Source organism: Oncorhynchus mykiss, chromosome 11 (genome assembly GCF_057628025.1).
Source record: "Oncorhynchus mykiss isolate SJ-2025 chromosome 11, ASM5762802v1, whole genome shotgun sequence".
NCBI lineage: Eukaryota > Metazoa > Chordata > Actinopteri > Salmoniformes > Salmonidae > Oncorhynchus > Oncorhynchus mykiss.
In genome coordinates, this window is record NC_143032.1 from 16536950 (window position 1) to 16562506 (window position 25557).

A 25557-nucleotide genomic window follows, 5' to 3' on the forward strand; every position below is an offset into this window, starting at 1 on the left:
TCTCTACTGCCTCTGATCTGGCGGACTCACCAAACACAAATACTTTAGATGTGAATAATGTCTGAGTGCTGGAGTGTGCCCCTGGCTATCCGTAAAAAAGAAAATATATGAAAATTGTGCCGTCTGGTTTGCATAATATAAAATTATTTATACTTTTACTTTTGATACTTAAGTATATTTGAGCAATTACATTTACTTTTGATACTTAAGTATATTTAAAACCAAATACTTTGACATTTACTTAAGTAGTATTTTACTGGGTTACTTTGACTTTTACTTGAGTCATTTTCTATTAAGGTATCTTTTCTTTTCCTCAAGTATGACAATTGGGTACTTTTTTCACCACTGCCCACAGCTTAATCTACAGTAGTTAATGATCTCTGGTCCATGGTGACAAATTGTCTGTTTGTGAGGTAGGATTTGAACTAGCCAATGGCCAGGCCAGTGAGAGCAATGAGCTGCTCCAGTCTTTCCAGTGGGATGTTGTGGTTCACAATGTGAAAGTCTGCACTGAGGTCCAGGATGATCAGGATGCCCTATATACCCTGAATCAGCATAACGATAACCTTATGCTTAACCAGGCCAAAACAGTAAGCTACAGCGCTTCTCGGTAGTGTAAAGAGTTTTAAATGTTGTGCTCCACCTGAAAAATTATTTGGGGTATAGACTCATTAACACTGCCCCAATGTAGAACTAACATGGATATGATGCAGAGATTCAGACAAGGCTTTAATGTTAATACCGGTAAGGAGGATGAGGGCGGGACATCAAAAGTGTGTGAGCAGGGTTGCTGGAACAGCCCGCTCTGGCTGATCCACCAAAAATCATTCCATCATTCTGTTTAACTGCTGAGAAAAAAAAGAAAGTGAGGGAGAGATAGATAGAGAGGATAGTTGATTACAAGGTCAATATATATATATTTATTTCATCTTTATTTAACCAGGTAGGCTAGTTGAGAACAAGTTCTCATTAATAATATGAAGAGAGAGGCCTCAATTATTCTGCACCACTGCAGCTCTATAATCGCAGGTTGACCCTAGAACACCTGCCTGATGATTTTGATTGACAGGTTCACTTGCACTGCACAACGACGCCACTAAAGTTCCGTTCTAACAGGCTATACCTAGGAAATGACGTCAGTGCGGGGAATATGGCGTCTGCAGTGTCTATGGACTCTACAGACAAACAGTATATTGATATCAAGTTAAAATAACGACTAATTAAAGCCGCGGTGGAATTGTAAATGGACGATAAGGAATCTTCGGCCATGTTTTTTTATTGTCCTTTTTCTTGATCTCGGATGTAAACCCGCAACACATGTCAGAAGAAGCCAGGTCTGCCTGGTCAAAGAGGGGTTGTGGGGACTCGCAGCGCCGAGGTGAGAGACACTAGCCTGCTAAGCTAGCTAGCGATAAATAATTCCACGGGATGTCGTGAGCCACAAGTCCATTCAATCTTGCAATAAAATGTGTATTGCCGTTAGGAAGTTGGCTAGCTACATTGGCTATCATTTTGACTGTCCTGTCATGGCCTTGCGCGAAAAATAAGCAATCTGTGATTTTCCCGTCTGCGCGAGCTCACTGGTTAGCTACGTTGTAACGTCAGTTTGCTAGCCAACACGATTACGTCAAAGATTAGCCTACACGGCGAATCTAATGTTTTTGAGTCAGTTAACGTTAAATGCACTAGCTAGATTATCAATTATGATTTAATTCATAGGGGGGAATTAATTTCTAGCGTTGTAGAATGTTTTTCTCTGTCTCTAGATCAGGGCAAACATAAACAGAGGAAATGTGAGAGTCCCCTCAGCCTGCTGTCAGCTAAGTTCGAGACTGTCCTCGAGGCCCCCAAAAGGTACAATCTCCATGACAACCATAACAACCATCCATTCCTACTTCTACCTGTAGCCTACATCCTCCATCCACGGCTGGTGGCCGAAAGGAGGGATCCTTTCTTCCTTAATAGGGCCACCAGCCATTGATCTGACAAAGCAGGAGGGAATGGTGCAATTTTGAGTATTGGAATGGGGATCCAAGGCAGCCTGTTCTTGGAGCCTCAGTATGTGTTCTTCTCAATCAGGGAAAGTTCTGTTCAGACAGCTTGTTTAACTTACTCAGTAACTTTAGGTCTAGCCTGCGGTTTGGTTTGAATAACCTTTTTTTTTTATTGCTACATTTTTTTAGTTGATTTTCAACATACAGTTTCGATGTACAATAAAATGTTGGGTTTGTCGTCCAGGTGATTCAGAGAAGGGCGTTGTTAGTTTCTCCCGGGACACAAGGGCCACTGTCCTCTGATTGGCTCGGAATACCCCCTCTGACATGCCCGTGGCCAATCAGAGGTGAGTGTGCATTGTGTGAGAGAATGAATGCATGCATTTGTATCTGATTGTCTGTGGGTTTGCTGCTAGTGTGTGAGTGCATAATTGTCTGCTGGTGTGTTTGGGTGTACGCATGCAGCACACGTTTCTGTGTGGGTGTGTATTTTAGTGTGGGTGTGTATTTTAGTGTGGGTGTGTATTTTAGTGTGGGTATGTATTTTAGTGTGGGTGTCTATTTCGATGTCTGTCTGTATGAGCGCTGAGGTGTGAATGTTGAATGTGCTTGACGTCATTCTAGAGCCTTCCACTGAGACAGACTTTTACACACACACACACACACACACACACGTACGTGTTAGAAAAAACACAGCCATGTGTTAGAAAGAGAAATACAACATTGTGTTTTAACTGCAGTGTGATGCATCCCTTTTGAGTGACTCTTTTATTGGTCTGTGGTTGAACAGTAAAGCATTACTACCATCATATTACTAGTGTGTTATTAATCCCCTCTCCTTACTTCAGGTGTGTGTTGTCCATGGGGAGGTGTGTGTGAGCTATTAACCTCCTCTCTCCTCCTCCAGGTGTGTGATGTCGGCGGGGGAGGTGGAGATGTACCTGTCCCAGGTGCATGATGGGAGCGTGTCCTCAGGGTTTCGGGCGCTCTACGAGGAGAGACTCCTATTGGACGTCACACTGCTCATAGAGGAACACCACTTCCAGGTTAGCCTCACTCACTCACTCACTCACTCACTCACTCACTCACTCACTCACTCACTCACTCACTCACACTAATGTAATGTTATCCCCTCCTCCAGGCTCACAAAGCCCTGCTAGCGACCCAGAGTGACTACTTCCGGGTCATGTTCACAGCAGACATGAGAGAGAGAGACCAGGACAAGATCCACATGAAAGGGTTAACAGCTGCCGGCTTCGGCCACGTACTGAGGTTCATGTACTACGGTTCACTGGAGCTCAGCATGGTCACTGTGCAGGAGATACTACAGGTAACACACACACACACACACACACACACACACACACACACACACACACACACACACACACACACACACACCTGTCTCTTTAACCCTTTAAGCTGTGATGTATGTCCAATTCTCTTGTTCCTTCTTGCTGATGATCTGTCACTCTCTCTCTTTGTTTCCCCTCACCCTCTAGGCAGCCATGTATGTCCAGCTGACAGAGGTGGTAGAGTTCTGTTGTTCCTTCCTGCTGTCTAAGATTTGTCTGGAGAACTGTGCTGAAGTGCTGAGGCTGCTTGAGGACTTCAGCGTGGGGGTGGAGGGTGTGCAGGAGCAGCTTGACAACTTCCTGCTGGAGAACTTTGTTCCTCTGATGAGCAGACCTGACTTCCTGTCCTACCTCAGCCTTGAGAGACTGCAGGTGGGCTGGAATAACTCTCACATATTAGTTGTGTGTGTACCTAAAAAGTGATGCTCTTTATAACAGGTGATATATTCTTATTAACTGTGTGTGTCAGGCGTACCTGGACAGTGATGCCCTGAGTCGCTTCCCGGAGATAGAGCTGTATGAGTCTGTCCAGGCCTGGCTCCGACACGACCGCCGCCGCTGGAGACACACAGACGCTGTCGTCCAGTCTCTACGCTTCTGTCTGATGACTGCTGCTAACGTCTTCGAGAAGGTAAGACACACACAAGATGAGTCACATGGTTCCCATGTGTGCAACCTGCTCTCTATGACATCACCTCTTACTAATTCTTCTTTGTCTCCCGCTCCTCCCCTCCCTCAGGTGAAGACGTCAGAGTTCTATCGTTACTCTCGACGGCTGCGTCAGGAGGTGGACCAGGCTCTCGGCTACTTTCACGACGTCAACGAGCAGCCGCTGGTTGAGACGCGGTCCAACCGCATCCGCTCAGTCCGACCACAGACCGCCGTGTTCAGGGGCATGATCGGACACAGCATGGTCAACAGCAAGATCTTACTGCTGCACAAACCCAAGGTAAGATCCTACTGCTGCACAGACCCAAGGTAAGATCCTACTGCTGCACAGACCCAAGGTAAGATCCCACTGCTGCACAGACCCAAGGTAAGATCCAGCAGGTATGAACAACGCTCCTGAAGTGTGGAGGATTTTGTTGTAGCCATTCTCTAATACAGGGGTTCCCAACCTTTTTTTTTCCCAGGGTGCCCTTTCTCCCATTTGAAAATATTTTGTTTATTGAGGTAGCCTATATTAAATACACCACCAGCTTGATAAAAGGCCACTCTAAAATGTGCAGTTGTTCCACACAACACAATGCTCTCAAGTTGTCTCAAGTTGTGGGAGCATGCAATTGGCTTGCTGACTGCACGAATGTTACCTTAGTGCTGTTGCCAGATAATTTAATGTTAATTTCTCTACCATAAGCCGTCTCCAACGTTGTTTTAGAGAATTTGGCAGTATGTCCTACCAGCCTCACAACAGCAGACCACGTGTAACCACGCCAGCCCAGGACCTCCACATCCGGCGGCTTCACCAGCGAGATCGTCTGAGATCATTGAATTAATTTAAATTGACTGATTTCTTTATAAGAACTGTAAAACTGTTGAAATCATTGCATAATGCATTTATATTTTTGTTCAGTATAGTTTAACAAGACTCTTGACATCTTTTAAGTAGGCTGATATTATTATTAATAATAATGGATAAGGAATATGTTATTCCGCTACCAAATGTTTTTGATAATTTATATGAACTCTCAATTGAATCATACATATTCTCTTTTGATATACATTGTATAATATTACTTCCCAAGCAATTTTTGTTGTTATTGTAATTTGAAATGTAATAAAAATAATAAAAAAAACTTCCCAAGCAAAGTCAAATTTCTTTGAATCCTCGACTTTAGAAGGTCGTAGCTCAGCTTAGGAACGTCAGAGCCTAACCAAATATATGTGCATCAGAGTCTTCCTCTGGCATTTACCGCTTGTTTCTAGCCTAAAGCATCGTAAATATAGGCATTGTTTTAGATCGGTTTACTTCAGATGGTTTAGGCTAAATGCGGAAGACACATTTCTGTTGAATGCGTTCATTTGTTTAACTGGAAGTTCCCGCACCCCCCCCCAATGAAATGTTGCTGCCCCTAGGTTGGGAACCCCTGGTGTAATATGTGACGTGTAATGTCTGTATGATCTGTCTGTAGGTGTGGTGGGAGTTGGAAGGTCCCCAGGTCCCTCTCCGTCCAGATTGCTTGGCCATCGTCAACAACTTTGCCTTCCTGTTGGGTGGGGAGGAGCTAGGGCCTGACGGGGAGTTCCACGCCTCCTCTAAAGTCTACCGTTACGACCCCCGCCAGAACTCCTGGCTACGCATGGCCGACATGTCTGTACCCAGGTCTGTACCTGTCTGTAGTTGTCAGTACACAGGTCTGTAGTTGTCTGTACCCAGGTGGTACATGGTTTCATGTTTGTACAAGGTCTACTAGGGGTAAATAATTTTTTTTTTTTTTTAGCAAAAATGTATTTATAAACAATTGTCTTTACTTCCAGGTCAGAGTTTGCAGTGGGGGTCATTGGTAAGTTCATCTACGCTGTTGCTGGCCGGACGCGGGACGAGACGTTCTACTCCACGGAGCGCTATGACATCACGGCGGACCGCTGGGAGTTTGTGGACCCGTACCCGGTCAACAAGTACGGTCATGAGGGCACAGTCCTAAACGGTAAACTCTACATCACAGGAGGAATCACATCCTCATCCACCTCCAAACAGGTGTGTGTGTTTGACCCTGGGCGAGACGCAGGGGGAGGGGTGTGTTTAGCGGGCTCGGGGGGAGCAGGAACGACGGATACACACAGGACACGCTCAGCTCGCACCCCCATCCTCCCCAGCACACACACCAGCTGCTGGGAGAACAAGTCGAAGATGAACTACGCTCGCTGCTTCCATAAGATGATCTCCCATAACGGGAAGCTGTACGTGTTCGGGGGGGTGTGTGTGATCCTCCGGGCGTCATTCGAGTCGCAGGGCTGCCCATCCACAGAGGTCTACGACCCTGAGACAGATGAGTGGACCATCCTGGCGTCGATGCCCATCGGGCGCAGTGGGCACGGTGTGGCGGTGCTGGACAGACAGATCATGGTGCTGGGGGGCCTCTGCTATAATGGACACTACTCAGACTCCATCCTCACTTTCGACCCCGACGACAACAAGTGGAAGGAAGACGAGTATCCCAGGATGCCTTGCAAACTGGACGGGCTGCAGGTGTGCACTCTACACTTCCCTGAGTACGTCCTGGAGCACGTCCGGCGCTGCAGCTGAGGTCTGGTTCAGTTCAGACATGCTCCTTTTTAAGGTTTGGGAATGCCCCCCTTTTTAAGACAGACTTCTCCCACAGGCTCCAGACGGCAGATGTGGGCTGGGCGGTGGAGGATAAGTGTTTACAGGTGTGACACTAACGCTCTAACTACACAGAAGCTTCTCAACTAGAGACACAGAATGGACTAAGCAGTCTCAAAAACCCGATCCTAGGCAACACCATGACTATGGTCTGGTTTTAATGATGGATGCTTTTGGCATAGTGGAACTACGTCACTGCCTACGCCGATAAGGGAAAATAAATATTTTGGGGATTCGCCCAGCAAATCGTGAGGCAGACATGCCAGAACATCGAGATTCAAATCCAAAGTTTGAAGGCAAAACCTTTGCAGTGGTTTTACTTAGTTAAGGGTGAATCCATTTGAATTCCATCACTTCTTGACAGCATCCCTTTTGATTTGAACAAAACCTTCCATATACATTTGCATATCTTATAAGCATTCAGAAAGTTTGTGGACCTGAATTTCAAAACAATCGAGATAAATGTGCTCAAAGTTAACCCATTTTGCATATGTGCAGTTGAAGTTGGAAGTTTACATACACCTTAGCCAAGTACATTTAAACTCTGTTTTTTTAATTATTTTTTTTATATTACAATTCCTGACATTTAATCCAAGTTAAAATTCCCTGCCTTAGGTCAGTTAGGATCACCACTTTATTTTAAGAATGTGAAATGTCAGAAAAGTAGTACAGTGATATATTTAAGCTTTTATTTCTTTCATCACATTCCCAGTGTGTCAGAAGTTTACATACCCTCAATTAGTATTTGGTAACATTGTCTTTAAATTGTTTAACTTGGGTCAAATGTTTCGGGTAGCCTTCCACAAGCTTCCCACAATAAGTTGTATGAATTTTGGCCCATTCCCCCTGACAGAGCTGGTATAACTGAGTCAGGTTTGTAGGCCTCCTTGCTCGCACACGCTTTTTCAGTTCTGCCCACAAATTTTCTATAGGATTGAGGTCAGGGCTTTGTGATGGCCACTCCAATACCTTGACTTTGTTGTCCTTAAGCCATTTTGCCACAACTTTGGAAGTATGCTTGGGGTCATTGTCCATTTGGAAGACCCATTTGCGACCAACCTTTAACTGATGTCTTGAGATGTTGCTTCAATATATCCACATAATTTTCCTCCCTCATGATGCCATCTATTTTGTGAAGTGCACCAGTCCCTCCTGCACCAGTCCCCCCATAACATGATGCTGCCACCCCCGTGCTTCACTGTTGCTTCACTGTTGGGATGGTGTTCTTCAGCTTGCAAGCTTGCCCTTTTTCCTCTAAACATAACAATGGTCATTATGGCCGAACAGTTCTATTTTTGTTTCATCAGACCAGAGGACATTTCTCCAAAAAAGTGTGATCTTTGTCTCCATGTGCAGTTGCAAACCGTAGTCTTGCTTTTTTATGGTGGTTTTGGAGCAGTGGCTTCCTCCTTGCTGAGCGGCCTTTCAGGTTATATGGATATAGGACTCGTTTTACTGTGGATATAGATACTTTTGTACCTGTTTCCTCCAGCATCTTCACAAGGTCCTTTGCTGGTCTGGGATCGATTTTCACTTTTTGCACCAAGTACGTTCATCTCTAGGAGACAGAACCCGTCTCATTCCTGAGCGGTATGATGGCTACGTGGTCCCATGGTGTTTATACTTGCATATTATTGTTTGTACAGATGAACGTGGTACCTTCAAGCGGTTGGAAATTGCTCCCAAGAATGAACCAGATTTGTGGAGGTCCTACAATTTTTTTTCTGAGGTCTTGGCTGATTTCTTTTGATTTCCCCATGATGTCAAGTAAAGAGGCACTGAGTTTGAAGGTAGGCCTTGAAATACGTCCACAGGTACACCTCCAATTGACTCAGGCTAATTGACAGCATTTATCAGAAGCTTCTTAAGTAAGCCATGACACAATTTTCTGGAATTTTCCAAGCTGTTTAAAGGCACAGTCAACTTAGTGTATGTAATCTTCTGACCCACTGGAATTGTGATACAGTTAATTATAAGTGAAATAATCTGTCTGCAAACAGTTAAAAAAAAAGAAAAATTACTTGTCATGCACAAAGTAGATGTCCTATCTGACTTGGCACAACTATAGTTTGTTAACAAGAAATTTGTGAAGTGGCTTAAAAACGAGTTTTATTGACGCCAACCTAATTGTATGTAAACTTTCGACTTCAACTGTACCTCACTATACCATGAGACACCCATATCTTCTTCATCACTGGAAAAGATAACTATTGATGTGTATAATTTAAAGGCTTACAAACAGGGTTGTCAAGCTATTTTATCATTTCTGGGGGTAATAACTTTTCTCAATTTTAGCATAAATGATCTAAAAACACGTAAACTCCTAGTCATATGTTTTAGCTTCGACCCTATTTGACATCCTCTAAGGCTTTGTGACCGCCATCTGTTGAGAACATGCTCTTGAATACAGATTGAGTGTCATGTTTGGCCTGATAAAAGTTCTATAATTGGGAAAAAATTGAAATGTCAACTTTTGAATGGTACCACAAAGATGTCCACACCTGTTGATTTGAATGGGAATATCTGTGTAAGTTATACTGTCAATCATCCATAGAAAACTTGTTTAAATCATAGAAATATGGATAATAAAATAGATTTGACCATTTTAAGTTGACATTCGATGGTGGGTAGACGGGCTGGTAATTTAGAAGTAAAAATGTTGTTTCAATTTCAATGGTGTACCATCTAAATTGCAGTGGTCTGTAGGGATAGGTCCATTCTATGATTGAAAAGACACCCACCCTGTATTTAAGAGCATGCTGTTTATCAACCGACGGTGGGCACAACACAACAACTTCATGTGAAATAGGGCCTAAGCTACAACGAATGCGAATATAAAAACAATAGTAATTTATGATTTAAAAAAAATATTTTTTTTAAATACATTTATTTATTTTTTGAAATAATAAAATAGTTTGACATCACTGTAGGAAAGCTTTTAAATGATATCGAACTCAACTGTTTCTCTTTTCCAGTGAAGAAGACATGGATGTCTTATGGTATGGTGGAGTATGCACAATGGGTCAATTTTCAGCACCTTTTAAAGTCAAATCTAATTGTATTGCTCACATACACATTATTTAGCAGGTGTTATTGTGGGTGTAGCGAAATGCTTTTTCAGGTCCAAAAAGACGCTTCCTGACCACTTCTTCCATGGGCAAACATGTATGGAACTTTTTGTATAAATCGAAAGGGATTCTGTCAAAAAGTGGTTCAATTCAAATGTTTTTATCGTTAAGGTAGTTCATGCAAACTTGCCACTTGCAAAAGGCACTCCTTAAAAACAGCTTCCATAATTTCCATTTTGCTAGCTACTATTTAGTTGTTTTTTAAAACAGAGAAAGTAGTGATGTCGACAGTGACATAGTTCCTCTTTGCCAAAAGAGTCCTGCATTGAAACTAGACCCTAGTCACTGTTGTACGAGACTAAACATGCCATAGTAATCTGTCCTACTCACGGGCAGAAAAGGTAGACTCGCTTGTGATCAGTGGTGGTGGGTAACTCAAGCTGATCATTTTCAAAATTAGCTTTCTCAGAAGAAATTGAAAAATATTGAGAAAATGTTTTTCATGATTTAGCTGGTTTATTTTGGACTGAGGTCAGTTTCATATTGTTGTAATTATTATGATTCAGTTTCAACCTACAGTCCTCTGAACCCTCTGTCTGTCTCTCCATCATGTGATGTCATGCAGTTTCTTTGTAACCCCCTCTCTGAGTCTGGGGATCTGGAGCGTGTGTGTGTGTGTGGATAAATGAATGAGCAGAATGAGGGGAAAAAAGTATGCACACATCATACTAGTGGGCATGTGAGAAAGTTAATTTTTAGTGACGAAGAGGATGATCATGGTGATGATTTAGTGCTGTCATGACTACATTGCAATAACACTGTTGATCTGCTGACTGAGAGAACCATGTCAGAGGTCAGGAACAGGCCGGCTACAGGCAAAGCGGTCACTTGGGTCAAGGTTTCCCAAACTTGGTCCTGCCCCCTCTCCGGTTGCATCTTTGGGTTTTTCCATAGCACTACACAGATAATTTAAATAATCAAAGCTTGGTGATGAGTTGGTGATTTGAATCAGCTGTAATGCTAGAGGGAAAAACTAAACGTGCACTCAGGGAGGACCTCAGGACGGAGTTTAAGAAACTATATATATTTTTTAGGAACTCAGTCTGTGTCTAAATTTACTGTTAAGAGAATAATAGAATGCTCAAGGTGCAAACAAGTTTCCTCTTGTTTTATCAGTCACTAGCTAGGTTTCCATCCAATTGGCGACAGATTTTCATATATTCTAAAATCCACCTAAAAACAATATACTGCATTTTCCCACCAGAGATGTGTTTCCATGAAATTGACTCTTTGCAGTTAAAAGGCTGTGCGTGATGACGTAGTACACATAAAATACATTTTGCGGTTAGATTCCCATGTACCGAATACAATTAAAAAATCTAGAAGTTCAATGTGTTTCCATCACATTTCAACTCTACTAATGGTTTTCTCACAAAACATGTTGCTCTATATAGCGAGTGTGCCCACTCTGGTACTGACACGTGTGCTCTAGCCAACAGCTCGCCAATACATTGCTGGTATAGCCTACATCAGGGATGGGTAACTCTAGTCCTCAGGGTCTGGAATGGTGTCACTTTCCTCGTCCCTAGCCAACACAGCTGATGAAACTAATTCCATTCTAAACTGAAGATCATGATTAGTCAGTTATTGGTGTCAGATGTGTTAGCTGGGGCTGGGGACAAAGTTTGACACCAATCAGGCCCCAGGGAACTGGAGTTTCCCATCCCTGGCCTATGTGATGAGATTATTATGGATCAAATTGTGGATTATTTGTATTTGACAAACGGCAGCCAAGCATCTATGATCATGTCACCAGAATAAGACCCTCGATTATTTATTGGAAAGGAGCATCAAGCTCATCACTGTGCATGTTCACCACCCTGTGAAGTTCATCATAACTTATTTCATCTGTAGTCTAATAAACTGCATGCTTTCCTGATGAGTTGTAGTGGGAGGACCACACAACATGTCATCGCTGGACTCCAAGTTTACTAAGATATGATGGTTATTATATTAATATTTGCACATAAAAGGTTTAAACTGCATAATTCATTTTTCCCAACACAAAAAGGTCCCCCCATATCTAACATATTTGGTTTTGTCGACATTTGGAAAGTTTACCGACCAATTTTCTGTTTCCATCAAGCTGTCCTGACATTTTTAATCCAAGGTACCTTACTCGCATAAAAAGGTTAGATGGAAATCTGGTTCGTTTTAGTCACTCAATTAGCCATGTCAGCTAATATTATTTTGATTGTAAGTCTATCCAGTCATCTAAACCTGTAGTAATCATGGCCAAATACCGACCGGGCATGTAGGGCATGTGCCCAGGGTCCTTGACCTCCAGGGGGGCACCTCTGCTCAGAGTGTCTGCAGTTATGTTTTTGTTGTTCACATAGAACAGTTTTACCTCCGATTTGCTTAGTTTAAATACTCCAGGCCACAAGGTGGCACTAGCTTATGTCGGTTGTACCTAATGTAAGCTGACTAGCAAGCTGCGCTAATGTTGTTACTAGCAAGAATTTGAAGTAAGCCCTACAAGTCTCGCTTAGGGCCCAACCAAATCTCGCTTTGGGTGCCCAAAAGGCTAGAGCCGACCCTGGTCGGGGATGACAGAATTGTTAAGGTCCTGGTCTCTCTGGCAGTACTGTATGTAAGATTACACTTGATTTATTGACGTTAACTCTGTCTGCTTTGAGTGTTACTGTGACTGACTGCTGAAGGTTTTTTTTGCAAGGTAGGAGTAGGGTGTTGGCCACAAATGTACTAGAAACAACTTTTGAATTAAAAAATAAATGAAATAAAAAGTTGATACAAAAAAATAAGATGAGTTTACATTAAAGATGAACTTGAAATGGACAAGGCGTTCCTTACTCAATACTCCCAGTAATGCAACGCCATTAACTATTTTTGCCTTCTAATCAAGAGTTGATATCTTGAGCGTCAGTTATCTGGCTTACTTATTAATCCTACTTTGTGAAACCCTACCCTGACCTTAGTCCTGTCTGTCTCTGTCTGACTGACTGAGCCAGTTGCATCGAATGAACCTGCTCATCTCTATCTCATTCTTCTTTTCATGAGCAACAATGAAAAGGGCTAAAACACATTATTCTGCAGTTCTGTCAGTCTTTTTTATGTGTGTTTATCTAACACCCATCCACCACCAGGTAACTTGGTGTGATTGTGGTTTAGAATATGATGTTGATATGATTTGCATTGCAATAGGTCATGGTCTTTATGATGCTTTTAGAGAGGGAGAGAGAGAGAGATTGTGCCACTTGTTCTGTGCTATTCCTCTCCCTCTTCTCTCCTTCCTCTCCTCTATGCAACATCCTCCTGCCTACATTCATGGTTTTATTCAGTAAAACCCCCAAGTGCAGTATTTATGCAGTAGCTTACAAACATACCTTTCCCCACACAGTCAGATAAAGTCTCAGAGCGGTTTGCGGTACTGTATAAATAGCAGGTAGACCCCCCTCACAGATAGATGTCTCCATTTGACCGAGATATATGTGTGTGTGTGTGCTGTAGGCAGTCATGTTAACAGTCTCAGTTTACACATCACAAAGGCAGGTTAGATTTAATATGGTCTTCTGTCATCATCTCCCATCTCTGTTTGTTTTGTATCAATGTATATTTTCCCATGTGAAAATTACTATCAATATCATGAACTCTAAGGCCCAGTTGGTTTCCCAGACGTAAGGCTGCTTCTGGACTGAAAAGCAATGTGCAATAGAGAATCTCCATTGAAATCGGTTTTTGGGTCCAGGAATAGTATGCGTCTGGCCAAAGGGTCCATATTATGCCAAACTCCTGTCTTCAAACTGCTGTCTCCCTCTGCTGGTCAACATGTGTATCTACTACTCCTGCTGTTTTTATTTTGGACATGGCCTGCCTGTCTATCTGTATGTCTGTCATTGCTCAGCATTTAATCCTCATCAGCCCTCAGTCTCAGTAGGATAAAATAATAGAATATTGAGGATAAAAATACCCTGTATGATGACTATTTGACAAAAAAAATGAATAGATAAACAATGTATTTACTATAATCTGAGTAGACACTGCTATTTGGAACACTTTGTAATTTCTATCCAGAAATAAATGTTCATACTGTTCAGCTTTTCAGCTTTCCTTTTGTGGTTAATTTAGTGCAGGGTTTCCCAAACTCGGTCCTTGGAACTCCAAGGGCTGCACGTTTTGGTTTCTGCCCTAGCACTACACAGCTGATTCAAGTAATCAACTAATCATCATTCTTTCGTACTTTTATGCAGCTGTGTCGTGTTAGGGCAAACAACACATTAGGTGCCTCGAGGACCGAGTTTGAGAAACGGTGATTTGGTGTGTTTGGGAAAGGTGTTTGTGTCGTGTATTCACCTGTGATGCTGACTATAGTGTGCCACCAGATGTCGCTGTTGAGATGCACATCGTTCTAAAATTGTAGAATCTAATGGTTTTTTTCCGTTCGAGTCACTGTACAAAAACAAAAGTCACTAGGCAGGAAACTTTGGGAAACTGGTAATGGCTCAACTTTATTCTTGTAAGATGCATTCGGGTTATTATAGACTTACACTCGTAGTTAATGACAGACTACAGTATGACAACAGTAATAATACCGTTGTAAAGCGTGATGATGGTGGTGGGGCTGAGCATTGGCTGCAACGTTAGCAAAACGTCTTCTCTTTTAGTCATAACTATGGCTATGACATGACTGGACGAAACAGTATTTTTTTTAGCAGTCCTAGACTAATAGCTTTATTCTTTATTTTGAGTAGAACATTCACCTTATGTTAACGTTAGTGTAACTTACTCTCAAATACCTGCCATAAATGTCCTGACTCCTGCCATACATTTACCATAAAGTAACTGTCCTCCTCACGATGTGTCTGTCTGCTGCCAGGTTCCGCTGTCTGCCGCTGTGTCAGGTGTCCTGGGTTTGATGACGGGGACTGCAGCTGTCCTGGCTGCTAGAGAGGTCAAGGAGAAACTGGCAGCTCTGAGTCTCAGTATTGAAGAGGTAGCTAGTATGGCTTTCCTGTCCCTCTAATGTCCTGTCCAGGAACACATGTGGCAGTTATGTGAAGCAGGGGCGTGGGCCTGGGTGGACACAGGCCCACCAACTGGGGAGCCAGGCCTGCCCACATTTCTGTTGGCCCCCCAACAATGAATTTCTGGATACGACCCAGATATGAATGGACAGATCTTATCTGCTAATAATGTCTGTTTTGGTGTTTGTGTTGGCCCCCACACGGGCCTTTGCAGATTACATTTATTAGACAGGACAACGTAGTCTGCTGGATTAAAGTGTGTGTTTCAGCTCCCGTCCCTCTACACTACTCCAGAGCCCCAGCTCAAGTAAGTGGAGTCAGAGGCGGGGCCAGTGGAACAGGGTGTGGCCGAGCTGAGGAAATGGGCCGAACCTTTCACCGACCAGTGTCAGGTATACCTCTTCCTCAGCGATGTATGTATCGAACCTATCATCTGGAACAAGATGGGTGTATCTAGGATATCACAAGTGGCATCTCCCTCATTATCTTGTTGAATGCTGAGATTTAAGAATGTTTTGGTAATTGTTTGTTTTCCTGTAGGAAATGGGTCTGGTTGCCCTGGAGAAAGTAGAGGTAGGTGACAGACACTGTCTACTAGACATACAAACACACACTAGTGGTGCACGGATCAACTGTTTGTTCACCTGCACCCGTCTGCAATTGCTAATAAGCCATCCTCAACCTCCCGGCTATATGTGATGAAGTGAAAATCTAAGGCCCACTCCCAGCCCTAACCCGCTAATATAGAAAATGCGTTGTAGGCTACAGTCAGTGATGGCCGAACTATTTTTTGGGCTCATAATTTCCAACATTTTTGTTGGCTAGTTCTTAGTTAACTTATCTATAATTAGATACACGAAGCTACTCTTTTGTCATATGTTGCCCTAGAAGACAAAATAAACCCTTGCTCACTAGAATAATGTCCTAAATCGGTAGAATGAATGCTTCAATATAGTTGACATCTGTAAGGTTTTCACTGTCATCTCTGCTTCTTTTGTTTAGGGACCGGGGAGAAAATGCATTCATTTTAAATGTATTCTCTCTTTATTCAACCTGCATGCCACCTACCCGCCCTTCATCCACACAATATTTAACAATATTTTATATATGAATGCTTCCGCTCAGTGTTTGAGATCAATTGACACTCTTTACCATGGCACTTTGAGATTTATTTTATACTGCAAAACCCTTACGCACCACTGCACTTTGTATACCAGGGATGGCTGGCCTTCTCTAGTCACTCGTAGACTCAGTCACTGGTATTCTTTTATTTACAAAGACATTTTGGGTTTACTACCTTTTTATTTGTGCATTTTTATTGTTCAGTAATGTGGTGGGTACTCTCTTCGTTCGCTGGACTTTATCCTGCTAACTGTTCCAAATGTCCCAACTGAAATTGGTAAAAGGGGTTTTATGTACTCTGCACCATCGTCTTGGAACACCTTACAAAATACTTTTAAACTGGAAGAACTTGTCCCAATTGGTGTTTTTAAATCATTGATGAAGGATTTTGAGGCTGATTCCCTGACCTGTCAATGTTTTTAATTTGCTGTTTTATACTCTTGTGAATTCAATGGCTTTTACTAGATTACTTGTAGTTTTTCATGTTGTCTGTCTGTCTAATTTTTTTGTAATGACTTGGTGCTGCCTATCTTGGCCAGGGTGCTCTTGAAAAATAGATTTTAATCTCAATGAGCCATTCCTGGTTAAATAAAGGTAAAATAAATAAATGACCTTAAACCTGCCCTCCTCGCATGTATAACTTCTGGGACCCGCGCATAACTAACACACATTGAGCTTTCTGTCCATTTTTAATTTTGGGAAAGGACATACTGAAGCATAGATTAAGGTTCTCTCTATCTCCTCTCCTTGATGTCATATCCTGTGGAACAGAAAGTCTACAGGACTGTAGAGCCCACTGTGAGCACCTCCATCAGGACAGTGAGAGGTGAGGAGACACACATCATCCTGATACTTTCATTTACATGACATATTATGGATGCATACTTAATTGTGTTCTCAGACTCTCTCTCTTACACACACACACACACACACAGAGACGTACGAGTTCCTCAAAGATCCTCCTCCTGACCTCTATCCCAGAGTCGGGGTGGTTGGCTTCTCTGGCTTCCTAGGCCTGTACCTGGCCAAAGGTAATGTGCACACGCACAGACATTTACAGTGCCTTCAGAAAGTATTCACACTCCTTGACTTTTTCCACGTTTTGTTGTTACAAAGTGTGACTCAATTCAGGATTGAATTGTCTTTTTTTGTCAACGATTTACACAATACTGTAATGCCGAAGTGGAAGAAAAATTCCAACATTTGTAAAAAAAAAAGTAATATATATATATATATATATATATATATATATATATAATGCTTAGATAAGAATTCAACCCTGTGAGTCAATACATGTTAGAATCACCTTTGACAAACATTTTCAGGTCTTGCCATTGATTTTCAAGCAGATTTATGTCAAAGCTGTAACTGCCAATCGGGAACATGGGATATCAAAAAGAAAGGAGGACCAAGGCACTCTTCATATAATTAATTAAAATGCCTTTATTTGTATGGCATGTTCAATAGAAACAATGTTTTTTTTTAAATCCAACGTGTTTCGGTGTATTGTGTGTAGGCCAGTGACCAAAAAATCTCAAATCAATTTTAAATTCAGGCTTTAACATAACAAAATGTGGAAAAGGTCAAGGGGTGTGAATACCGTACCAGTACCAGTCTCTCTAGGTTCCAGGGTGAAGAGGCTGGTGTTTCCTGTAGGGTTGATGGCTCTCAGTGCTTCCATGTTCTACCCCCAGCAGGCTGCCTTAGCCAAGGTCTGTGTATGTAGGGGGTGCAATGTTAGTGTGTGTCTTCCACCCCTTTCCCTCTCTCCCCCCAACGGGAAGGGCTGTGGTTTCCTGTAGGGAGTTCTGGCTGTGAGGTAAGCGTGTGTGTGTGGGGAAGGTATGTGGTTAATAGTCTGCCCTTTCATTTTAAAGCGGTGTCCCATGCTGTTGTGTAGAAGTCTGGGATATTTTGGGTCTGTTTTATGTGGTTGTCTGAGAGACACACCCAGAGAGGATACAGGTGTGTATGTATGTGTGTGCACCAACACAGCCAGATCAGACAGACAGGAAGGATGATAGAAGAGGGAGTAATTATAGAAGCAAGATAGGAAAGTGATGAGTAGACAGCAGATGAGAGGGAGGATGGAAAGCTGTGACCTCTGACTGGGGTAATGGATGTAGTTTTGTGAGTTATGGTCAGTTTAAATCAAATACAATTAAGTTTTATTTGTCACGTGCGCCGAATACAACAATACCGTGAAATGCTTACTTACAAGCCCTTAACCAACAATGCAGTTTTAAGAAAATCCAGAAAAAAGTAAGAGATAAGAATAACAAATCATTAAAGAGCAACAATAAATAACAATAGCGGCACTATATACAGGGGGTACCGTTACAATGTGTCAATGTGTGAGGGGCACCGGTGTCGAGGTAATTATGGGGGGGGCGGCAATGCAAGTAGTCTGGGTAGCCATTTGACCAGATGTTCAGTAGTCTTATGGCTTGGAGATAGAAGCTGTTTAGAAGCCTCTTGGACCTAGACTTGGTGCTCTGGTACCGCTTGCCGTGTGGTAGCAGAGAGAACAGTCTATGACTAGGGTGGCTGGAGTCTTTGACCATTTTGTACCTACGTATTTTTCGTTGGGATATGTATGTACAGTCACTGTCGGGACGACGTCCTCGATTCACTTGTTGATGAAGCCAGTGACTGATGTGGTGTACTCCTCAATTCCATCGGAAGAATCCCAGAACATGTTCCAGTCTGTGATAGAAAAACAGTCCTGTAGTTTAGCATCTGCTTCATCTGACCACTTTTTTATAGACCGAGTGACTGGTGCTTCCTGCTTTAATTTGTGCTTGTAAGCAGGAATCAGGAGGATAGAATTATGGTCAGATTTGCTAAAGGGAGGACGAGGTAGAGCTTCTCTGTGCGTAGAGTAAAGGTGGTCAATAATTTTTCCCTCTGGTTGCACATGTATCATGGTGATAGAAATTTGGTAAAACTGATTAAAGTTTCCCTGCATTAAAGTCCCCGGCCACTAGGAGCACTGCCTCTGGATGAGTGTTTTCCTGTTTGTTTATGGAGGAATGCAGCTCATTGAGTGCGGTTTTAGTGCCAGCCTTGGTCTGTGGTGATATGTAGACAGCTACGAAGACACTTAATTAGTGATTTAGTGTGTATTGGGTGTTTAATGATCCATTTTGGGACAGTAGATGTGTTTATGGGCATTAGATCTGTCAGATGGTTTGTTTGATTGGTTGAGGTCAGACCTCATAGTAGGAACCCCTCTGCCCCATGTACACACACACTGTTGGCCTTTTTCTATTGCACATTTCCGTTGTGCCTAAGTCAAAATTTGTGCGTGTGTGGTGGATCTCTTATCTCAGGTGAACTGGTATTCTATGTATAGCTGGAGTCAGCAGGGTCGGGATGCTGGGAAGACGCTCTGGAAGGACCTGCCATTTGGCAAGGGCAAGGTAAGTCATCATCATGACAAGGAATCGAGGAAAGATGTTTGAGATTCAGGTGAAATGTGTCAGTAATAATGATGTGCATTACTGCTTCCTGTTTCCCCTCAGGTAAGTTGAGAAGACCGAGGACAAGAGCATTACTAGTTGAGAGTAGGGGGGGGGGGGGGGGGGGTCAAGTGCAAGTGCTGGTTAATTGTTTTAATATTCTAGTATTCTTTCTAACAAAGATATCTGCATACATTTCAGGATGTTGTGTATCCCTGGAAATAATCTGATTCATTTAAACTTTAGTTTGACAACATAGTTGTCCAAAAAAAGTGGTATCTTGGATGAAATATTACCACTACCTTTTTAAAACCATGTCTATCTTTATTTCCCAAACACAGTTCAACACAATCACAATCGCTTTTGTCTTTTAATAATTTGAAGCACACAGGCATTTGAAGCACACAGGCATTTGAAGCACACAGGCATTTGAAGCAACACTTTGTACTTTTTTTTAACACTTTGAAGCCAGTTCCACTGCATTTTTTTTTCATTGTTCCCCTCTAATCAGGGGCTGATTTAGATTTGGGACCCCAGGTGGGTGCAATTAATTATCAGGTAGAACAGGAAACCAGCAGGCTCCAGACCTTGTAGGGTAAGAGTTGAATACCCCTGCTCTAACACAATATATTAATTTGACTTTTTTTGGACCTCACTTGTGGTCCACTTTTTCCATGTGATTTCTTCCTTCAGACTCCATGAAATGATAACCTCTTCCTAAATATCTGGTCAAATTATTAATTTTATGTATGAGTGGCTCAACTTAACCCACTCTCCCTTATTTGAATTTTGGAACTAGATGTTCATATACTTTGAGGATGTCATCACACCCACCGGTGCTGAGAGCCTGCTGTAACTGTTATTACCATCATCTATGCCTAAATTGGTTTTGGGTGGTTTGAACAACCAATTGATAACCAGGTTGTTGTTGTAAAGGCCATTTGTTTTCAATGACATGACCTGGATTACTAGAGGTGAAATCAACCATGTAGGTCTGTACCTGTGGATAGAATACACATTCAACACCCCTATATACACAGCGCCTCCGTGGACTACAAACACAGGCACACACACACATACACCTGTCTCTCCTGTAACATGATACATCCCATTTCCTCCTGCTCTGTTACCATCCCAACTAACCATGCCAACGGACACCCTCGACTCCTGTCAGCTGTCCTCTGACCTCAATTGAATGTTTGTCTAGCCAAATCTTAATGCTCATAGTATTTTGTTTTGGATCCACTGCAGAGTGCACAGTACCAACATTATTTCAAACGTTGAAGATTTATTTGAGCATTGTGTGTATATATATATTTTTTAAAGTATTTTGTGTTTCAGATTGATTTTGTATTGATTGTCCACCCCAGAAATCTACTTTCTAGGAACAGAGAAATGGTCCTAATAAATTAATCTCATATCTTATTGTTAATAAACTTAAATTCTCACTGAAAGGGTAGTCTGTTCATACTCTATATGGGATATTCTGGTCATGTCTGAAGGCTTTTTTTATGTGTGGAATTAGTTGTTCAAACAGGGACTGTTCCCACCCTGTAAAACTTACATAAAGAGAGGGAGCTGTTCATCTGCAACTCCAGCCTGGCCCCACATCTTGATGTGCTTTAGCCAACTCCTCTACCAACCCTTACTAATGGGACCAGGCTAACACTCTACTGTACAAACTGAATCTGCTGTAACCCTTACCAAATGATCACTGCAGTTGTTTTGAAGTAGACTCCAGCTTCCCTCTGCAGTGAGGGTGAGCAAGTTAGTAGGTTAGGTATATTGGGGGTGGGAGTGTCTGTTGGTGTGACTTGACACTCGACCTTGAGGCCGTGGGAGGTGTGACAATGCCTGTATTTGTGCAACCAAGTGATCCAACATTGTGTTAGTTTAGAAAGGGTTGTTTTAATATCCCTGATGTCTTTAAAGAGATTAACCGTTGGCTGAGACCGAGGTTTCAATCAGTAAACGGGCAGGTTCAAAGGTCAGCTAGGCTCACTGGAGTCTATGAAAATATTATATTGCCTTTAAGATGAAGGATGCTGTCTCTTTCCCCCTATCCTTCCCCCTCGTTCTCTCAGATGTCACGATTTCCGCCGAAGTCTGTCCCTCTCCTTGTTCGGGCGGTGTTTGGCGGTCGACGTCACCAATTCATTTTCCATTGGTTTTGTCTTCCTTCACACCTGGTTCCAATCCCATGTGTGTTTCCACTTGTCAGAGATTGTGTTTGTGCTAGTCATGTATTGGTGCACGACAGGTTTTGTACCCATTTGTGTATATTTTGGTTTGAGTTTTTGTAAGCACTTAACCTCCGTTTAAACCAAGTTCATTCTCCTGCGCCTGACTTCCCTGCCACCAACACGCACCTGTTACAATTGTCTGTGCTGTACGTGGATCAACGTTAACGAAGTCAATTAAGCACCGTCCTGCCCTATTTCCTGCCAGCTTTCAGAGTCCATATGAGGGTTTAGGGTAAAGTACAACTGTCCACTAAAGACAACGGAAGACTAATAGCACTCCTTTAGTTGGGTTACTGAACTTGAAACTGCTGTCCTCAAACACACACATTTGGCAAAAGCCAAATAGACAGGAGAGCTGTGAAACGTCATAATTAGAGCGTTAGGCCTTTTCTCTGGGTTTAGTTTGAGTGTTGGGGAAAACCCTGAGAAAGGCCCACTATGTTGACAGTAAAGAGGATCGGTCTGGGAAAAGGGTGGGGATGCAGTGTTTGTATACTGTAAACTGGGCCACTACTGTTTGGTTGTGAAAGTGTTTGTTGATCAGGCAATGCTGTAGTGAATGTTCAGTCAGTGAAAAACAAACCATCACATTGATATGCATTTCTACGCCCCTGGTTTCTGCAAGATCTGACTAGAACGTTTGTGTGCCTGCGCGTGTTTCACTCCTCTGCTCTCCATAGACTGGTAACAGACCACACATTCCCCTTTCACAGAGGAAGAGAAAGTATGACAGAGGGGGTGAGAGGAAAAGGCTGATGACATCACCATTCTGGGATTTCATTGTAAAGCCCCCGGGCTTCCTTGATCTAGAAAAGTCAGTCACCACACAAATATGCTCTGAACCGTTTAATTGCAGAAAAATAAACACATTAAAACTACAAATCACTATTTTAGAATGAGTTACCTAGATTGGTCTATAAGGAAAAGGAGCACGCTACACCCTTTCAGGTTCTAGATAGGATTCCTACACAAAAGGCTTTAAGGTTTGTTGATTGGCAGAATAAACTAAAAACTACATCAACTACTAAAATGGCTTTAGATAAAATAATATATCTATTACAACAAAAGTATTAATGAACCCTAAATTAAGTGATTAGTAATGTTTAATGCCCCTTTTTACTAATAATAATAATCTTTTGTCAGTAGTCACACACCCCACTGCTGAAGTGAGAGACAGGCAAATAATTAACTGAATTGAAATCGACCCCAAGTCTCTCATTCCAATCCCCATCTTTCTCTGTGTCTCTGGGCCAGCTCACTCTTCGGGGCCGGATGACATCTTGAGGAGGGAGCTCTTGTCGATCTTGAAGAGTCTCCATCCCTCCTCCAGAGAGAGGTCGGCGGCGCCGCGACGCTTGTAGAACTCTATCGACGCCTGGTTGCCCTCGGCGACGATGAAGTGCATGCTGCTGCAGCGAGACTTGACCGCCGTCTGAGGGGGAGAGGGGAAGAGAGCAGGCGTCAGCGTACCGGACAGTGATTGTGAGCTTTCCCCGCCCCCCCCTCACACAAAGCCATCCAAATCTAAAAATAAGCTTTCCCTGCCAACACCATTTATTTTTCCCCAATACATATTCATTGATTATTTCAACAGCAATAAACAGAACAGGAGTGGAATCAGCTATTTGTACAAAGAATCATAACTCACTGAAATGGGCTTTATAGAAAGTATGGAATTCTGTTTGAGTCATTGATCTACTTCTACAATAGGATTCTGACCAGAGCCATGTAAAAACTGTGACATCTACCATCTAGTTGGTACTATGTTTGTACTGTGTAATAACTCCTAAGTTACTCACATGACTGAGGAGCTTGAGGATCTCTGAGCCGATGCCAAACCCTGGTGGAAAAAGAAGAGAAGACAATGGGAAAGCAGTAAAAATGGACAGACGATGAGAGTTTATGGTTATTGGTAAGGTCAGTGAGGAAGAAAGACAGAAGGAGAGGAAGTGTTTGTGCTTACCCCTGTACTCTTTCATGACAAAGAAATCTTCCAGGTAAAGCAGCTTGCCGATCCAGGGGTCATAGGTGAAGTAGTACATGGCAAAGCCAATTACCACAGGACCTAGACAAAAATAAGTAATCACATAAATACAAGCCTGACGTAGTACAACAAAGCTTGTACCAGAGTTACCCCCAAAACACTGAATGACAGCCAGTTCAGCATTCTGCCCTAAATGGCTATGAGCAGCTAGGATGTGGGATTGTGGATCACAGATCTGTGATTAAGGATAACTTCAACCTTCAGCTCTAAACTCAGTCTGGTTTTAGTGAGGCCAGAGGACTGTGTAAACTGTGTCAGTTGGGCAGTGGTGTAAAGTACTTAAGTAAAAATATTTTAAAGTACTACTTTAGTATTTGGGGGTATCTGTACTTTACTATTTATATTTTCCATTCAAATTTTACTTCACTACATTCCTAAAGAAAATAAGGTACTTTTTACTCCATTTTCCCTGACACCCAAAAGTACTTGTTACATTTTGAATGCTTAGCAGGACAGGGAAAATGGTCAAACATCCCAGGTCATCCCCACTGCCTCTGATCTGGCGGACTCACCAAACACTCACGCTTCATTTGTAAATTGAGTGTTGGCGAAAGCCCCTGGCTATCCGTAAATGTAAAAAATATTTAAAAAAAATAGTGCAGTCTGGTTTGCTTTTACTTAAGTACTATTTTACTGGGTGACTTTCACAATACAGTACTTTTACCACCACTGCAGTTGGGGTTGTGTTGGGAGAATTGAACGCATGCAGTTTATCACACAAATGTGTCTGACACCCACACACAGACCATAAGAGGAAGTAAGACAATGTGTACCCATCAGCCTCTCGCTGAGAGAGACAGACGTGTACAGCTACAATGTTTCAAACCTACATACTTCTCTTTACAGAAAGTGTAAGTAAAGCATTGGGCTCCTCCCAGACATCAAATATCATGTTATTGTGTACACTGACAATATAACTGAAGACAGACATACGTCTGTATACAGCACAAACTGGGCTTACAGGTTTGATCTATGTTTGGCATAGGGAAAGTAACTACATGCATTGAGAGGCAATGTTGGAGGGATTGGAGATTCACAATCTCTTACCATTGTTGTTGTTGCTCTGCTCACTGGGGTCTTCCGCCACCAGGCAGTGGTAAAATGGGTGGTCCCCAAATCCGTCCTCGAGCAGATCTGTTATTACAAACGTTATAAATGCAATTTAAGCTCTGTGTGCAGTCAATCACACGGTAAGCAGGACATACTGGTTTTAGTTTCATTCAGACTCACCTTTCTCAGTCAGTATCACTTGATCTTCCATGTCTTCATATTTAGCCAGTTCCTAAACAGAAGTGGAAACTATTGTCAGATTCAAAACCAAGAGCAAGTCAAATGGGGAAAGTATATCACTGACTGAGATAAGTGACCGTCAACGGACAGAACAACACCTCAAACGGAGGAAACAAGGCTCCTTGCCAACGTAAACAATTAAACTACAGAGCCAACTGTGATACCGAAGGATATCCAGAGGAAATCGTCGGTATTTATGTCACCTTCAGACACAAGTTTAGAGTTTCTTTGAATGAAGTCAAATAAAACGATTTCGTCTAGGCTTAAGCAGGGATACAAAAAAACAAAACAACAACAAATGGTCTCACGTTCAGGGCGAGGGCCAAATGGGTGTGTAGTGTAGGCTAAACATACTTCAGTATATTTTCCAACAACTTTCGCAAACCAACAGCGTAGTGAATCTACGCAAAACAGTAGTTAGACAGTGCATTTACTTATTCTCCTCGTCAAATGTTGTTTTTGTTTACGGCCTACCTTTATGAGTCGCAGTATGTCAGGCACATCTTTGGGTTCCGCTTTCCGCAATTTAAAACGGTCCATTTTCTTCTTTTACTCTTTTTCCCTTTTCTCACTAAACCTCTGTATGTGAAGTGAAGCAGGAGAAGTTTCT

The 25557-nt window shown here is 42.4% G+C and overlaps 2 protein-coding genes and 1 long non-coding RNA gene across 8 annotated transcripts; 2 read left to right on the forward strand and 1 right to left on the reverse strand.

Annotated features, from left to right (window-relative positions):
• Window positions 1-1121: 1121 nt before the first annotated feature.
• On the forward strand, window positions 1122-13859 carry klhl15 (kelch-like family member 15). 5 transcript variants are annotated; one of them, XM_021620342.3, is made up of 9 exons: window positions 1122-1378; window positions 1767-1854; window positions 2902-3040; window positions 3136-3324; window positions 3497-3721; window positions 3819-3980; window positions 4089-4298; window positions 5482-5672; window positions 5828-13859. In XM_021620342.3, exons 1-9 carry the CDS (start codon window positions 1318-1320, stop codon window positions 6594-6596), a joined length of 2034 nt encoding a protein of 677 aa, XP_021476017.1. In that variant the 5' UTR covers window positions 1122-1317; the 3' UTR covers window positions 6597-13859. The 5 variants fall into 5 exon arrangements, with proteins under 5 accessions (XP_021476017.1, XP_021476020.1, XP_090045678.1 ...); XM_021620343.3 differs by lacking the exon at window positions 1122-1378 and adding an exon at window positions 2239-2341 and having other exon boundaries at window positions 1769-1854; XM_021620345.3 differs by lacking the exon at window positions 1767-1854.
• Window positions 13860-14170: 311 nt separating this feature from the next.
• Window positions 14171-16529, forward strand: LOC149979511 (uncharacterized). Of its 2 annotated transcripts, none has more exons than XR_016484403.1 (5): window positions 14171-14257; window positions 14640-14756; window positions 15057-15179; window positions 15328-15360; window positions 15790-16529. It is a non-coding gene; the product is annotated as an uncharacterized LOC149979511 (long non-coding RNA). The 2 variants fall into 2 exon arrangements; XR_016484402.1 differs by having other exon boundaries at window positions 15082-15179.
• Window positions 16530-22446: 5917 nt separating this feature from the next.
• LOC110535378 (diamine acetyltransferase 1) lies at window positions 22447-25494 on the reverse strand. The gene is made up of 6 exons (XM_021620352.3): window positions 25422-25494; window positions 24888-24939; window positions 24705-24791; window positions 23577-23678; window positions 23413-23453; window positions 22447-23045 (listed from the first exon to the last, which is right to left on the reverse strand). The coding sequence occupies exons 1-6, from the start codon at window positions 25485-25487 to the stop codon at window positions 22869-22871; spliced, it is 525 nt and encodes a 174-aa protein (XP_021476027.1). The 5' UTR covers window positions 25488-25494; the 3' UTR covers window positions 22447-22868.
• Window positions 25495-25557: the final 63 nt, after the last annotated feature.